Below are 17,898 nucleotides of genomic sequence, written 5' to 3'. Positions count from 1 at the left end.
GTTGGTCTTCCAATGATGGCATTATAAGAGGAGGAACAATCCACCACAAGGAAATTTACTTCTTTGGTTATTTGCTGCGGGTATGACCCTACTACTACAGGTAAGGTAATGGTACCTACGGGCTGCACTTTCATTCCTCCAAATCCTATCAGTGGCGAACATGTTGGACGAAGCTGATCTCGTCCAATCCTCATTTGCTGGAAGGCGGGATAATACAATATACCTGCGGAGCTGCCATTATCCACCAACACCCTCCTGGTTTTGTAATCTGCTATGAGCAGGGTAATGACGATATGATGGATCCTTTCAGCTTCTTCGTCCGTAAAAGTGATGGTTGGTCGTCTGTTTCCTTCGTCCTTGGGGGTCGTCCAGAGAGTTGGACATTCTGCACCGCTTTGAGGTACGTCTTCTTCGCCTTGGAGGATTGCCCCGTCGACGTCCCACCAATGATAACTCTTATTTCTCCAAGTGGGGGCCGTGATGATTCTTCCATCTTCGCTTTCAATTTTTCATCTTTATGATCTCTTCCAACGAAATGCCTCAATTTTCCTTGTCTAATGAGATTCTCAATCTGCTGTTTCAAGTCATAACACTCATCCGTGTCATGCCTATGATCCCTATGGAAGCGACAATATTTATTCTTATTGCGCTTGTTAGGATCTCCTTTCATCTTTTCTGGCCACTTCAAGGAAGGATCATCCTTGATTTGCATGAGCACTTGATCGAGTGGGGCATTCAAGGGTGTGTAATTCTGATTCCGTGCTGGTGGGCCTGCCTTCCTGTTATCCCTGTCTCGATCCTTCTTGTCTTCCGTTCGTCCCTTCTTTGGACGAGGCCCTTGGTCAGGATGACGCGGGGGGTTGGCTTCCATTCTCTCAACTCTCTTCCTCTTCTTAGCTATGATAGCGTCTTCTGCATTCATAAAGTTTTGGGCTGAATGGACAAGTTCAGCCATGGATTAGGGCTCTTTTTCATACAACTTGTGAATAAATAAATCAGAGTTAACCCCATTGTGGAAGGCTGCCAATAGGAGCTTGTCCTCCACCTCGTCTACTGTCAAGGCTTCCCTATTGAAGCGCGTGATGAAGGAACGCAGGCTCTCATTTTCTCCTTGCTCTATGGTCAGCAAACTGGACGAGGAACATTTGTGTCTTTGTCCCCCAATGAAATTATTGACGAATAACTTGCTTAACTCCTCGAAGGAGCAAACTGGACGAGGAACGTTTGTGTCTTTGTCCCCCAATGAAATTATTGACGAATAACTTGCTTAACTCCTCGAAGGAACTTACAAAATTCGGGGGTATTTTGCTGAACTATACACGTGCTGGTCCCTTAAGGGTGGTAGGGAAGGCTCTGCACATGATTTCATCCGGAACTCCTTGGAGATGCATTGTAGTCTTGAAAGTAGCGATATGATCGAAGGGATCACGTGCTCCATCGTATGAGTCCAGGGAAGGCATTTTAAACTTAGGCGGCAAGGGATGCCCATTGATGGAAGCAGTAAAAGGGGAGTCTGTTCAGTGGACCAAATCTCTACGGGATTTGCCCTTCTCATGTTCTCCTTCATCTCATCCATAACCTTCATCATCTGATCCATTTCCTTCTCCAGATTTGGCACCCTTCGCGAAGTGGTGCCTCTTGATTGAATCTCGGGCTCAGCATTTCCTCCTCCATCTCCTTGACTCTGGGATTGTCTCTCAGCTTGCCCTTCTCGTCGCTGCCTTTCTATCTCCCTAGTCAACTCTTGGTTTTGGTGGGTTAATTCCGCCATCGCGGCCGCCATGGATTGTATGTGTTGGATGGAAGGCGACTGCGTGACAGGCATTGATTGGTGATTTCAATGGGGATGGCTAGAAGCATCCCTACTCCCTTGATGGCCTGGGCTAGTAGCCCTCGATCTGGTTCGAACCATTCGACTTTTGTCCCAGGAAGAGCAAATCGCAAATCGTTTTCACGAATTGTTCCCACAGACGGCGCCAACTGATGATGTATGGAATCAGTTAGTTGAACACTTCGGCTTCGATGGACTACAGCGTTAGCGGAGGCCTACAAAGAGAGAAAGCAATCAAAGGGTGACCGGGGCAAGCCGGCCAAACACCCTTCGATGATGAAGTTAGTTTTTCTCTTCTAATGGAGTTCCAACTTTACTCAATGTAAAGTCTCAGGAAATTCATACCTTTGCATGGTGAAGACCGGGCCTTATATAGGGTACTCTAGGGCGGTTACTAGTTCAATAACTTCCCCAAGAATCTTGGAATCCGGACATAACCTCCTCAACGGCTACAAAAAGTCATAACCGCCGTTGGAAGTTACATACATTGGAGGGATTGGCGGCGATGAACGCGGGTTGATGAACCGCTACGAAGTTCGCTAAGTGTTTGCGTAGTCGTCCATGTGCTCTGCGCATGGACGACTCTTTGTCGTGCCGTTGTGTGGTCGTCCATGTACCTTGTGCGTGGACGATTCTCTCGACTTGATTCCCTGGAGTGATCAATTGCCCAACATCCCAAAGACGAGATATCTGGACGAATCGGAGATGGCCTGATGTTTGGCTGACCGCAACTCTCTGGACGACCCTTCTGGACGAACCATAGATGTGATTTTTTGTTATACATCAAAATTTATATCTAAACACAATCTTGGCTATGATAATAACAAATCGACATTTGGCCCACTTCATCAATTCGGTCTGATTCAGTCTACTTTAGTCCACTTTGGTTAACTTTGGTCCAATGCAGTCTACTTGAGTCCACTTCAATTCAATTAGGTCCATTCAGTCTACTTCGGTCAATTTGGTCTTGTTCAATCCATTCAGTCCAGTTTAGTCCATTCAATCCCATTCGGCCTACTTTGATCAATTCTGTCCTGTTCAATCCATTTGATCCAATCCGGGTCATACAGTCCACTTCGATCTATTTGGTCGAATTTGGTCCATATGGTCAACCTAGGTCTATTCGGTCCAATTTGGTCCAGTTAGGTCTATTTGGTCCAATTTGGTCCATATGGTCCACTTAGGTCTATTCGGTCTATTTTGGTCCATTCCATCTATTTAGGTCTATTCGGTCCAATATGGTCCATTCAGCCCACCTAGGTCTATTCGGTCCAATTTGGCCAGTTCAGTTAAATTAGTCTATGTCGTCCAATTTGGTCCATACAGTCCACTTGGCCAATTTGGTCCATTTAAGTCTATTCGGTCCAGTTCAATCCTTTCGGTGTACTTTGGTTAATTCAGTCTGGTTCGATCCACTCTGATCCATTCTATTTACTTCGATCTATTCGGTCCATACAATCCACCTAGGTCGATTCGGTCCACTTAGGTCTATTCAGTCCAATTTGGTCAATACGGTCCACTTAGGTCTATTCAATCCAATTTGGTCTATACGGTCCACTTTGGTCTATTTGGTTCATTTGGTCCGCCTAGGTTTATTCAGTCCAATTTGGCCTATTCGGACTAGTTAGGTCTATTCGGTCCAATTTGGTCCATACGGTCCACTTTGCCAATTCGATCTAGTTAGGTCTATTCGGTCCAATTCGATTCATTCGATTTACTTTGGTCAATTCAATCATGTCCAGTCCAATCCGGTCCATACGGTCCATTTAGCCTACTTCGATCTACTCGACCCAATTTTTTCAATTCGGTCCAGTTAGGTCTATTTGATCCAACTTAAATAGTTATATATATCATTCCTAGCACCCAAAAAAAAAAAAAAATTTCTCTCTCTCTCTCTCTCTCTCTCTCTCTCTCTCTCTCTCTCTCTCTCCATTTTTTTAATTCTTTCTTAGAACTCTTCTTTATATTGATGAATCATTGTGATTTTTAAAACTCTATTTTGGGTTCATACGTTTTGGTATTGAATTTTTTAGTTTCCCATTACAAGTAGCATATTTTTCTCTCTTATAGTTTTGGATTTTTATTTTTTATTGTTTTTTGAGTTAATACTTGATTATTTTGGAAGTAAGAATTTGAATTTATATCTAAACACAATCTTGGCTATGATAATAACAAATCGACATTTGGCCCACTTCATCAATTCGGTCTGATTCAGTCTACTTTAGTCCACTTTGGTTAACTTTGGTCCAATGCGGTCTACTTGAGTCCACTTCAATTCAATTAGGTCCATTCAGTCTACTTCGGCCAATTTGGTCTTGTTCAATCCATTCGGTCCAGTTTAGTCCATTCAATCCCATTCGGCCTACTTTGATCAATTCTGTCCTGTTCAATCCATTTCGTCCAATCCGGGTCATACAGTCCACTTCGATCTATTTGGTCGAATTTGGTCCATATGGTCAACCTAGGTCTATTCGGTCCAATTTGGTCCAGTTAGGTCTATTTGGTCCAATTTGGTCCATACGGTCCACTTAGGTCTATTCGGTCTATTTTGGTTCATTCCATCTATTTAGGTCTATTCGGTCCAATATGGTCCATTCAGCCCACCTAGGTCTATTCGGTCCAATTTGGCCAGTTCGGTTAAATTAGTCTATGCCGTCCAATTTGGTCCATACGGTCCACTTGGCAAATTTGGTCCATTTAAGTCTATTCGGTCCAGTTCAATCCTTTCGGTGTACTTTGGTTAATTCAGTCTGGTTCGGTCCACTCTGATCCATTCTATTTACTTCGATCTATTCGGTCCATACAATCCACCTAGGTCGATTCGGTCCACTTAGGTCTATTCGGTCCAATTTGGTCAATACGGTCCACTTAGGTCTATTCGGTCCAATTTGGTCAATACGGTCCACTTAGGTCTATTCAATCCAATTTGGTCTATACGGTCCACTTTGGTCTATTTGGTTCATTTGGTCCACCTAGGTTTATTCAGTCCAATTTGGCCTATTCGGACTAGTTAGGTCTATTCGGTCCAATTTGGTCCATACGGTCCACTTTGCCAATTCGATCTAGTTAGGTCTATTCGGTCCAATTCGATTCATTCGATTTACTTTGGTCAATTCAATCATGTCCAGTCCAATCCGGTCCATACGGTCCATTCAGCCCACTTCGATCTACTCGACCCAATTTTTTCAATTTGGTCCAGTTAGGTCTATTTGATCCAACTTAAATAGTTATATATATCATTCCTAGCAACCCCCAAAAAAAAAAAAATCTAAATTAAATAATTTAGGGTAAAATATCATTTTCATCCCTAAACTATCACAAAAGTTTATTTTTCGTCCCTAAATTTTTAAAAGTTCTATTTTCGTCCCTAAACTATCACAAAAGTTCGTTTTTCGTCCCTAAACTTTTAAAAGTTCTATTTTCGTCCTTAAACTTTTCCAAACGTATTGATTTTCGTCCCTCCCACGTCAGTACTCTGTCAAGCCACGTCAGCACTTCGTCAGAACTTTTGAAAATTTAGGGACGAAAATAGAACTTTTGAAAGTTTAAGGACGAAAAACGAACTTTTGTGATAGTTTAGGGACGAAAATAGAACTTTTGAAAGTTTAGGGATGAAAAACGAACTTTTGTGATAGTTTAGGGACGAAAATAATATTTTACCCAATAATTTATATATTGTGCACCATAAATGATTTGTCAACATGAAAATACCAAGTATGAAAACTATCGTGTTGGCTTATAAATGATCAAAATAAAATGTATACAGTGGGCACAAAAATCAAGTTTCAATTATTACAATACTAGATTGTGTGCAATCTGAGATATCAACGCACACCTTTGGTACGATTGTTACTCCACAAGTATAAGTGCTTATGGAGTGTGGGAGGCAAGGGTCTGGGTTCAAGTCTCCAGAAGGTAATTTCACACATATATACACTTAAATTATGCTAGAGTAGAATTTTTATCTTGTATCAATAAAATAAAAGAAAAAGAAAAAGGAGTAAGATATTAAGGGGGGCACATCCAATAGGAATCAAAAGGGCCATTGAAGCATGTTCGAGACTCCCGTAGCTATTGGAATATTATTGATATTCGTTTCCAAGAGAAGGGGAGCATCATAGCCCTCCAAACTGAAGAATGCCTAATAGAACTATAGAATTACTTTTCTCTATAATTATAAGACTTATAATGTTGTATTTCTATAAGGAATTTGTAAGCGTTAATTTTGTTCAAATTTTATTACTGGTATGTTCTGTGTATCGATGTTAGTTTAAATAAATTACAATAAAATTATTGTGATTATTATTAGTATTGTTCTCACATAATCAATGTTAATATCATCACTACAAGTCAGCATTCCACTAATGTACATGACCCTTCCTTCTATTTAAATCCTATGGTATTTTGAAGTTGAATGCAAATCTAAAATTTTTAACCATTTACTAAACATGAGTTATCGGAGGACATCTAAATGTAAGATATTTTGTATTTTAAACATTCTTTATCTTTAGAAATATTGGTTTTTAATCTTTCCATTAAAAAAATAAATAAAAGAAATGGTTTTTCTCTAATCATTGAATTTGAATGAAAGAAACGAACCAAAAGTGGGAGTCTTCACAAAAGACAAAAGACTAGACTAGTGTTGGCGTTACCATTTGCGTGATTAGTTGTAGCATTCATATTAGTTCTAGACGAGGTGTCGTCGTTATTGGTTTAATTTTTTCCGTGTGCGCGAGGAAACTGTGTAACATTCACTCACTTCGCCATCCCTGTCTATTCTCTCATCACTCGAGACTCAAGACCTTAGTTATTGCAGCAACACTTCTATTGCCTCGACCTCATTTACTCAAACACAGCGCAAAACTTGCTCATTAAGCATGGAAGAGGATCTTAATTATTCACTTGTAGGAATTTTTGTAAGCATTATTTTTGTTCAGAGTTTATTACTGGTGTGTTTGTCCATGTTATTTTAAATAAATTACAATAAAATTATTATTCTTAATTATTATTATTACAAAATCAATGTTATCATCATCACTACAAGTCTGCATTCCACTAAGTTACATAACTAATGCCTTTTGTTTAAATCCTTTGGTATTTTGAAGTTGAACGTAAATCTAAAATTTATAACCATTTATTAAACACGAGTTGTTGGAGGGCATAAAAAAATGTAAGATATATTGTATTTTAAAACATTCTTTACCTTTAGAAACATTGTTTTTTTCTTCCCAAAAAAAAAAAGAATTTGGTTTTTTCTTTAAAAAAAAATGTGTTGATTTAAAATGAATGGAAATTCATTTTAGTCCCTTTGAGCAGAGTAATGAAAATAAATTAAAATCTTTATTTCTGTTAGTTCAATTGAGAGATTATCAGTCATACATTTGTGCATGGGAGGATCCTATAAGATGATTGTGGAATTTTCAATTATTAAATATAATAATTTGATTTCCAAAAATAAATAAGTAAATTGATTGTTGAAGAGCCCAGTCCCAATTGAAACTATCCTTACTAATTAAGAAAAATTCCATTCAAATAATAAACTAATATAGATATAACTTTTGAAAATACCAAAAATCAGAATAAAAGTGTTTTTTTTTTTTTTTTTTGAAAATTGTAGTCAAAGTGCCATATTTCACCATGCCTTATGAGTTTATATTTACTCTTAATGTAAATCTCATATTGAAGACTAAAAAAATATGTACAATATTGTACACTTTTTACAAGTGTGTAAAAAATTGTACACATTTGTTTAGTTTATAGATTTACATTAATTGTATAGTGTAAAACAATAATTGTCCTATCTTTTTTTTTTTCTTTTTCTTTTTTTAAAGAATGAAGACTACTATTTTATTAAAAAATCAACCAGGATCAACAAAGAGTACATCATGGAGGTGTGGTGGAATATCCTCCACCCACACCGACAAACCTCTAATATGTCTAGCATGTTTAGCTAGGTTGTGTGCTACTCTATTACCACTTCTACGAATATGGTTGAAAGTAGTACATTTACTGGTAACTAGAGTGGATTTAGCAGATTCACGGAGATGACCATAAGTTGTCAGTGAGGCTTCTGTGCTTTGGAGAGTGTTTATAACTGCTTCCAAACCCCTTTCGATCATAAACTCGTTAAGACCAAGTTCCTGTGCGAAGGTTATCGCTCTTGCAATAGCCATGGCTTCCACAATGACAGGTGAGAACGGCAAGGGAGCTTGTTCTGACAGTGAAGCAATGGCATTTCCATGGCTGTCGTGGACAACCACACCTATACCAACCTTGCCTAACTCTGGAAAGATGGCGCCATCAAAGTTCAATTTGACACAATTTGTCGGAAGAGGACGCCACTGAGTACGGTTCTGAGGTCTTGTAGTTGCTGCGTGATTGATAAGGGACTGTTGGCTTTGTTGGAAAGTTGTAAGGGCCTGCGACGCTTGTTGAAGGACTTGGTTTTTGGGGAAGACGTTTGAGCTTACTCGGAGTTGATTTCGCTGGTGCCATATCGTCCACAACACCAAAGCTATGAGGTCCACGTTCTTCCTTTTCTCATGAGCCAAGTTGATCAAGTCCGTGATGTTTGAAGCACGAAGTTGACTTTGATCTTCAAAGCCTGGAGTGCTTTTCCAAATTTCATCCAACGTGAAGCAATTCCATAGTGCATGGACAGCTGTTTTGGACTCTAACCTACATTGTTCACATCTGTCCTCATTTAGAATCTTCCTTTTCAACAGGTTGTGCTTAGTTGGAATGGCTTCTTTACAAACCCTCCACATGAAATTCTGCACTTTGCTAGGAACATTGAGCCCCCAAATCAACTTCCAAACTCCATTTTGCTGCTGCGAATTACCTGCAGGAACAAACGTAAAGTTTATTTTTGCTAGGAACTTGGAACTTGAGTTTACTGTATAGTTACTTAAGGGGTTGAAAGGCCAAATGATTTTGTCCTCCACTGGGGTACGACTCAAAGGGATGTTGAGAACCAATGCAGCTTCTTCAGGTGACAATAAACCGTGCACTAAATTCACATCCCATGTTCTTGTACTCGGATTGATGAGATCAGAAACTCTACCGTCTTCAAAGCCTGGTACAATATCTGAAAGAACCCGTGGATGCTCCTGTGATGGTCACCATACATCATTCCAAATACTAATAGCCTCACCACACCTAGCCCTCCATCTTGCACCTTTTAGTAGGACATCTCTTCCTTTTAAAATGCTATGCCAAGCGTGTGAGCCAAAACTAGAGTCTTAAGCTTCCCATATACTACAGTTTGGAAAGAACTTCATTTTGAAAACTCTATAGAATTGGGAATCCTTATTATGAAGTAATCTCCATGCTTGCTTAGCCAAGAGTGCATCATTAAAATTGGCTAGATCCTTGAAACCCGTTCTGCCTTCTTTTTTTGGAAGACAAAGTGTGTCCCATTTCACCCAGTGAGCTTTCCTCCATTCTCCTTTTTGTCCCCACCAAAACCTTCGTATTAGGCTCTCAATTTCTGAACAAAGCCCTATTGGGAGTTTGAAGCAGCTCATGGTATAGGTTGGAATGCCTTTCCAGCTTATGAAAGAAGTTTTTCCTTCCACCCCTGCAGTTTTTTTCAAACTCTTTCCTTTATATAATTAAAGCTTGCTTTTTTGTTTTTACCTACCAACGAAGGTAACCCCAAGTATTTTTCATACTAAATAATTTCTGGAACACCCAATGCCAACTTAATTTGATTTCTAGAATCAACCTTTGTAGATTTACTGAAGAAGATTGTCGTCTTGCTACGGTTAATCTGTTGACCTGAGCATTTTCCATACACATCCAATATGTCTAAAACTCGATGGCATTCCTCAATGGTGGCCCTGCAAAACAGCAAGCTATCATCTGCAAACAAGAGATGGGTTAGACGCGGACTATTTCTACATAGAGAGTAACCCTTTATATGTCCTTGGTGAGTTGCATTATTGAGAAGCCCATTAAGACCTTTAGTACAAAGTAGGAATAAAAAAGGAGAGAGTGGATCGCCTTGTCTAATGCCTCTTGTTGGTGTGATCATGCCCTTGGGTTCCTCATTCACCAGTATTGAATAGGTCACCATCTTGACACATAACATCAAGAGGTTGATCCAGTGATCTGTGAATCCCATTTTTTCCATGACTGATTGTAAATATGTCCACTCTTCTCTGTCATACGCTTTGCTCATATCAAGCTTGATGGCCATGTATCCTTCCTTCCCTGTGTGTCTCTGCATATTGTGTAAAGACTCAAAAGCTACCAAAATATTGTCAGAAATAAGACGACTTTTAGTGAAAGCACTTTGATTCTCAGTGATAATATTAGGCAAAATTTTCTTAAGTCTATTTGCTAGAACTTTTGAGAAAATTTTATGCAAAACATTACACAAACTGATTGGTCTAAATTTAGATGCAAATTCAAGATTTTTCTTTTTTGGAATGAGTGTAATAAAAGTGTGATTGAGATGTTTAGGTAGAGTGGCAGAATTAAGATAATGCAACATAGTATTAGAAATATCATCACCAATTAAATTCTAGTAGTGCTGATAAAAGAAATGAGGCATACCGTCTGGCCCTAGGGCCTTTAGCGAGGCCATTTGGTTGATGGCTTGCTTTACCCAAGAGGAGTGAATGCAGAAGAGAGCTTGAAGTTCATCTCCTCAGTAATCACATTCTGAATTGAGTCAGTAGCCGAGGCACAAAATTGCTGGTTTGCTGAACTGAAGAGGTTCTGATAGTACTGCACTAGACATTTAGCTATCCCCTCATTATCCTCAACCACACAGCCATTGGAGTCCTTTAGTTTTTGGATTAGGTTTTTCCTCTTCCTTTGTGAAGCTTGGCTGTAAAAGAATTTTGAGTTTTTGTCACCAAATTTTGCCCTCGTGATTTTGGATCCAAATTTTCCTCTTCCTATCTTGAATCCAAACTCAATGATGGATTGATACCAGGCAACCTAACCCACTTTACCGTTCTATTATTGGAAACTCTTATTGAAATTGGAGTCTAGCTAAGGTGCTCACAATCTCCACAAAGTCACATTCTTCAAGGTCTTTGCGCAATCTTGTATCCAAACCAAGGAAGTTAATATTGGACTGGAGATATTTCGGATGTCTTGGTCGGTACAAGAAAAAAATTATTATAAGATTATAAAACGTGTTATTTAAGTTAAAATACTTGTCGTTATTGTACTTAGGCTGATATTTAGGTTTATAAAATATGCGGATTTTAAGTTATATCTTTATAAACATATAAATAAATACATACATACATGAATACATACAAACATTTATAATTTTATATATGTATGTAAGTAAACATATTAGTTTATGCCATGTCTTGTTGAACCACTATTCATTCTTTAATTTAAACTCTAGGGAAAAGGAGATCAAGTTGCGGGCTTAGAAACATATTTGGTTAAACTACGAATTTAGTCCCTATTTTTATACTATATTTCAATTTGATATATAATCTTTTAGTGTTGTGTCAATTTAGTCTCTGTCGTTATTTCTTTGATGAAATTTATTGACGTAGCTAATAGCCAAAATGAAAAATTAATTTCCGTTAATGTGACAATAAACTAATTTTTTATTTTGTCCATTTGCCACATCAGCAATTTCCATCCAAAACATAACGACATGGACTAAATTGACAAGCCACTAAAAAGTTAGAGATCAAATACTTAAAGGTTATGGACCAAATTGAAGTATGGTGTAAATGATAGGGATAAAATACATAGTTTACCCAACATATTATAACTATCTAAAAAATAAATAAAAATAAATAAATGTTTAAACTCATAAAATTTAAAAGGACAAAATACATTAGCTTTTTTAAAGCATGTTAAGATAGAACAACGTGAGTATAAATTTATTACATTAATTTATTCAATTAAATAATTTTTATGTAATTATATATGATATCACTTAGAACATTATTCTTGGCTACATTGACAAATTTTAAGATAGTTATTATGTAATAATGCAGTCAGATTGGGCAAGGTTGCAACTAATTGGACCATAATGTATGGTATTATAGGTATAACACGTTGGAATATTGGGCATAGAATAAGGTATTCTGGCTCAAGAAAAGTCATGATAATAAAAAACAACTCGATAGGTAACCCCTTTTCATCCACCTAATTGGCCACATTGGAAGTTGTAAGCGTATGTATCCAAGAAATTGATTAAAGCAGACAAAACCTGATTCCATCCTTATCTTGGTGTATCCATGAGTTTAAAAATCCAAATTCTTATCAATTGGTGGGGAGTCTTCACAAAAGACAAAGACTAGACCGGTGTTGATTTAGTTTTTTCCTTTTGTGTATGAGAAAAAATTGTAGCGATATGATCCACTCACTTCACCATCCCAATCTAGACCAAGTGTCGTCGCTATTGATTTACTTGTAGGAATACATGGACTAAATTGACAAGCCACTAAAAAGTTAGAAATCAAATACTTAAAGGTTATGGACCAAATTGAAGTATGATGTAAATGATAGGGATAAAATACATAGTTTACCCAACATATTATAACTATCTAAAAAATAAATAAAAATAAATAAATGTTTAAACTCATAAAATTTAAAAGGACAAAATACATTAGCTTTTTTAAAGCGTGTTAAGATAGAACAACGTGAGTATAAATTTATTACATTAATTTATTCAATTAAATAATTTTTATGTAATTATATATGATATCACTTAGAACATTATTCTTGGCTACATTGACAAATTTTAAGATAGATATTATGTAATAATGCAGTCAGATTGGGCAAGGTTGCAACTAATTGGACCATAATGTATGGTATTATAGGTATAACACGTTGGAATATTGGGCATAGAATAAGGTATTCTGGCTCAAGAAAAGTCATGATAATAAAAAACAACTCGATAGGTAACCCCTTTTCATCCACCTAATTGGCCACATTGGAAGTTGTAAGCGTATGTATCCAAGAAATTGATTAAAGCAGACAAAACCTGATTCCATCCTTATCTTGGTGTATCCATGAGTTTAAAAATCCAAATTCTTATCAATTGGTGGGGAGTCTTCACAAAAGACAAAGACTAGACCGGTGTTGATTTAGTTTTTTCCTTTTGTGTATGAGAAAAAATTGTAGCGATATGATCCACTCACTTCACCATCCCAATCTAGACCAAGTGTCGTCGCTATTGATTTACTTGTAGGAATTTGTAAACATTATTTTTGTTCAGAGTTTATTACTGGTGTGTTCTGTGTGTCCATGTTATTTAAAATAAATTACAATAAAATTATTTTACTCAAACACAACGCAAAACTTGCTCATTAAATTGAATCAGCAAATTAAGAAGAGGGGATCTTCACTTGTAACAATGAGTACGAGACTATTGTGCTCAATTCACTTCCAAGCCATTCTTCTCTTGTTCATTGTAAACTCATCTCTTGCTTTTTTATCTAGCAATACTGGCACCTCTCGTTATTTTGGTGGGAATAATGAGACGGATTATCAGGCGTTGTTGGCCTTCATGACAGAGATAACACAAGACCCTGGAAAAGTTTTGAGCTCGTGGAATGATTCCCTCCATTTCTGCCACTGGGAAGGTGTAAAATGCGGTCGCAAGCATAGAAGAGTCACTGTATTAAACCTTGCGTTCAGAGGATTGGTGGGTTCCTTGTCTCCATACATAGGCAATCTCAGCTTCATGAGGGAAATCAATCTCTCGGACAACACCATTGGAGGCAAGATTCATAATGAAGTTGGTCGTCTATTCAGGTTGAAATTTTTGGACCTGTATAATAACACCTTCCATGGAGAAATTCCTGCAAACCTTTCCCATTGCGCCAACCTCGAGCACCTTGACCTTGGTCATAATAACCTTTCAGGGTCAATCCCAATGGAGTTTGCTTCTTTGTCAAAGCTGGCGGTATTTTGGGCTCCCAAAAACTCTCTCATGGGAGGAATCCCACCTTTTATTACAAACCTTAGCTCTCTTCAAAAATTGTCTCTAACCGACAGTGTCTTGGGAGGACAAATTCCAAGTGCCATAGGTCAACTAAGAAGCTTAGAATTTCTTATACTGTGGGACAATAAACTGTCGGGTTTAATTCCTTCATCTTTGTATAATCTTTCATCTATAACTGTTTTATCATTGGGCACAAATGAGCTTAGTGGAAGTATTCCCACAGACTTATTCCTCACCCTTCCCCATCTCCAAAAGTTTCAAATTTCGATGAACCAGTTCACTGGATCTCTTCCAGCCTCATTATCTAATGCTTCAGAGCTACAATTGTTCGATGCTGAAGAGAACAATTTTACCGGAAAAGTTTCAACCAATTTTGGAGGCTTACAGCGTTTGGAATGGATACTTGTTAATGTATATATTACTAAAAGCTGAAGCGTAGCGTTTAATGCTGCTGCTCTCACGTTGCGCCACATCAGCTGCCACGTCATTTTTTTTTCTTTTCTTTTTTAAAATATAATTTTTCTACAATTTTAAAATAATTTTTACAATTTTCAGCCCTATAAATGCAGCCCACTATTTATTTATTTACTTCTACTACTTATTTACACTTATTCAACCTTTCTCTCTTCCTTACCATTTCATCTCCCCACTACTTCTTCAATCTTTCTCTCTCATTTACCTTTTCATCTCCCCACTACCCTCTACATTAATATCATTCTTCCTCTTTCCCTTCATCTTCCTTTATTTTTGTCTCTTCTTATTCACACATTCTTACTATAAATTTGTCACTATCTCTTCTATTCTATGCATAGTTTTCCCTCACAAAAAAAAGGTTCTTCTAACCGACAGTGTCTTGGGAGGACAAATTCCAAGTGCCATAGGTCAACTAAGAAGCTTAGAATTTCTTATACTGTGGGACAATAAACTGTCGGGTTTAATTCCTTCATCTTTGTATAATCTTTCATCTATAACTGTTTTATCATTGGGCACAAATGAGCTTAGTGGAAGTATTCCCACAGACTTATTCCTCACCCTTCCCCATCTCCAAAAGTTTCAAATTTCGATGAACCAGTTCACTGGATCTCTTCCAGCCTCATTATCTAATGCTTCAGAGCTACAATTGTTCGATGCTGAAGAGAACAATTTTACCGGAAAAGTTTCAACCAATTTTGGAGGCTTACAGCGTTTGGAATGGATACTTGTTAATGGTAATAATTTAGGAAGCGGAGATGCTGATGAATTGGATTTCTTTAAATCTCTAGTCAACTGTAGCCGATTGCAGTGGTTGTTCCTCATGCACAATCAATTCAAAGGTATGTTGCCAAATGTTTTAGGAAATCTCTCAACCCAACTCAAATATTTTATGATCAACAACAATCTTATTTTTGGGCAAATCCCTTCAGGGATAGGTAATTTGATTAGCATGATCCACTTATGGATGCATGGTAACAAATTCACAGGGACAATCCCAAGTGATATTGGTAATCTGCAAAAGTTAGAAAGATTACGTTTAAATAACAACAAACTCTCAGGAAGGTTACCAATTACCCTTAGAAACCTGTCTTCGGTAAGTGTCATGCATTTTGAAAATAACAGATTGCAAGGAAGTATCCCATTAAGTATAGGAAAGTGCAAAAGTTTGAATTTGTTAAATTTGTCTCAAAACAATCTCAGTGGAACCATTCCAAAACAAGTCCTTGCAATTTCCTCCTTGTCAATTTCACTTAATTTAGCTAGAAACTTTTTCATTGGATCATTGCCATCAGAGGTTGGTAGTCTTGTCCATTTAACAGAATTGGACTTATTTGAGAATAAGTTGTCTAGTGAAATTCCAAGTAGCCTAAGCTCTTGCACTAGCCTTGAGAACCTTTACATGGAAGGTAATTTCTTTCAAGGAATAATTCCAACATCTTTGAGTTCTTCAAGAAGTATTCAAGTTATGGATTTTTCTCGAAATAAGTTGTCGGGTCCAATTCCAAAGTTCTTGGGAAGCCTCTCCTTGAAGAATTTGAATTTATCCTTCAATGATTTTGAGGGAGAGGTTCCAATAAAAGGAGTTTTCGCAAATGCTAGTGCACTATCAATTGTAGGAAATAAAAGGCTTTGTGGGGGCATATCTAAACTAAAGTTGCCTAGGTGTGTAACAAAAGAAAATAAGAAAATGAAGCGGCATCTTGCAATCAAAATGTTAATCTCAATGGCTTGTGTGATTTTAGTAGTGACCACAGTGTCATTTTTCTTATTTTACTGGCACAAAAGTAGAAGAAAAGAAAACACTTCAGAATTTTACTTGAGAAAATCACTTCTAAGAGTGTCTTACCAAATGCTCCTTAAAGCAACTGATGGGTTCCCTTCAGCAAATTTAATTGGTGTGGGTAGTTTTGGCTCAGTGTATAAAGGCATCCTTAGTGAGGAGGGGTCAATTGTTGCAGTCAAGGTATTAAATCTTCAACGTAGAGGAGCTTCTAGAAGCTTCTTCTCAGAGTGTGAAACCTTGAAAAATATTCGTCACCGAAATCTTGTGAAGATTATAACTTCTTGCTCAAGTGTGGATTTTCATGGTAATGATTTCAAGGCTCTAGTCTTTGAGTTCATGCCTAATGGAAATCTAGAAAATTGGTTACATGATGTAGAAACAGATTTCAAGCAAGTAGAGATAAAAAATTTGAACCTTTTACAAAGAAAAAACATTGCAATTGATGTTGCATGTGCACTCAATTATTTACATCACTGTTGCCCAATGCCAGTTGTTCACTGTGACCTAAAGCCAGGCAACATTCTTTTTGACTATGATATGACTGCTCATGTGGGAGATGTTGGACTTGCAAAATTTCATCTAGAACTAACAAATTTGAAACAAAGCAGCTCAATTGGAATAAGAGGAACAATTGGGTACACTCCTCCAGGTAACAGCAATTTACTGAAATTTTCATTTGTTAACATATATTTTCCCACATTTAACATGATTACTTTTTGAGTTCCTAAATTTTAATGTGACTGTATTATCTATATCAAACATTTTGAATGGCAGAGTATGGTCTAGGAAGTGAAGTGTCAACCAAAGGGGATGTCTACAGTTATGGAATCATATTGTTGGAGATGATAACAAGAAAGAGACCTACAGATAGTATGTTTGATGGAGTCTTGAATCTTCACAACTACGCTAACATAGCCTGGCCTAACCGTGTATTGGAGATTGCTGACCCAAAACTTTTAAACAATAATGATGAAGTAATTGGCAATCACAATTGCACCCCAACAAATAGAATGAATGAGTGTTTGATATCCATGGTGAAGCTTGGCCTGGCTTGCTCTCTGGAGTTGCCGCAGGAACAATGGGACATTAACAAGGCCATCTCTGAGTTGCAATTGGTCAGGGACATTCTTCTTGGCGCTAGGATTTAATGCAACATGCTTGGCCATACGTAAGGTCAAAAATCAAACTTTTCTCCCTCTTAATGTTGGTACTAAATTCTTTACTTACTTTGAGCTTTTCCTTTTTGTGTTTTCTATTGCAGGCTCATAAAGTTTTACAATGGAAGGAAGAACTTTTTGGCCTACTTTATAAACATGGTTATGGTTTACTGAGAAGTATTCTGCGTGGTTCTTTATATTACTCATCTTACATATGTATATTATATGTAACTCCAAATAAATTGATATCATGCTTTTTTTTTTTTGAGAATCAAATTGATATTATGCTTGGAAAAGTAATTATATATCTAATTTCATTTGCAGTTGTAATATTTTAAGCCAGCATAAGATGTCTTTTTCACTTCTCGTTCCCATCACTAATCGAATGGACAAAGTGGCAAGTGGGATTCCGATTGAATTTTCGATAACCTTAGCTATACCGATACTACAATTCACATAGCATAAGTAATGATGCTTTTATTTGATACAAATGATACCATATGTCGCATTGCAATTGAGAGACAATTTTTTATTTTTTTTGAGAAGAAATTTAGGGATGTAATTGTTAACACAAATCTATCTATCTGTATATAAAAGTAAGGATTTCATGTGTTAAAGCATGTTATTTTTGTTGGGTTATACGTATGAATGAAGTTTCATATTGAATAATGATAAAAATAATGAGTAGTTAATTTAAAGTGTGTCTCTATATATTATA

The 17,898-nt window shown here is 37.1% G+C and overlaps 2 protein-coding genes across 2 annotated transcripts in view; both read left to right on the top strand.

Annotated features, from left to right (window-relative positions):
- Window positions 1-17,368, top strand: part of LOC112034642 (receptor kinase-like protein Xa21) — a 35,339-nt gene extending 17,971 nt beyond the window's left edge. The window contains exon 3 of the mRNA XM_065777934.1: window positions 17,285-17,368. The gene's annotated coding sequence lies outside the window, so the exon portion shown is untranslated. The remainder of the gene's footprint in view (window positions 1-17,284) is intronic.
- LOC112034643 (putative receptor-like protein kinase At3g47110) lies at window positions 13,176-17,171 on the top strand. Its single transcript, XM_065777953.1, has 3 exons — window positions 13,176-14,177; window positions 14,599-16,672; window positions 16,798-17,171. Exons 1-3 carry the CDS (start codon window positions 13,176-13,178, stop codon window positions 17,169-17,171), a joined length of 3,450 nt encoding a protein of 1,149 aa, XP_065634025.1.
- Window positions 17,369-17,898: the final 530 nt, after the last annotated feature.

This window comes from Quercus suber, unplaced genomic scaffold (genome assembly GCF_002906115.3).
Source record: "Quercus suber isolate HL8 unplaced genomic scaffold, Cork oak 2.0 scaffold_169, whole genome shotgun sequence".
NCBI lineage: Eukaryota > Viridiplantae > Streptophyta > Magnoliopsida > Fagales > Fagaceae > Quercus > Quercus suber.
Note: the sequence above shows the minus strand (reverse complement) of the source record. Positions and strands in the feature narration are given on the sequence as shown.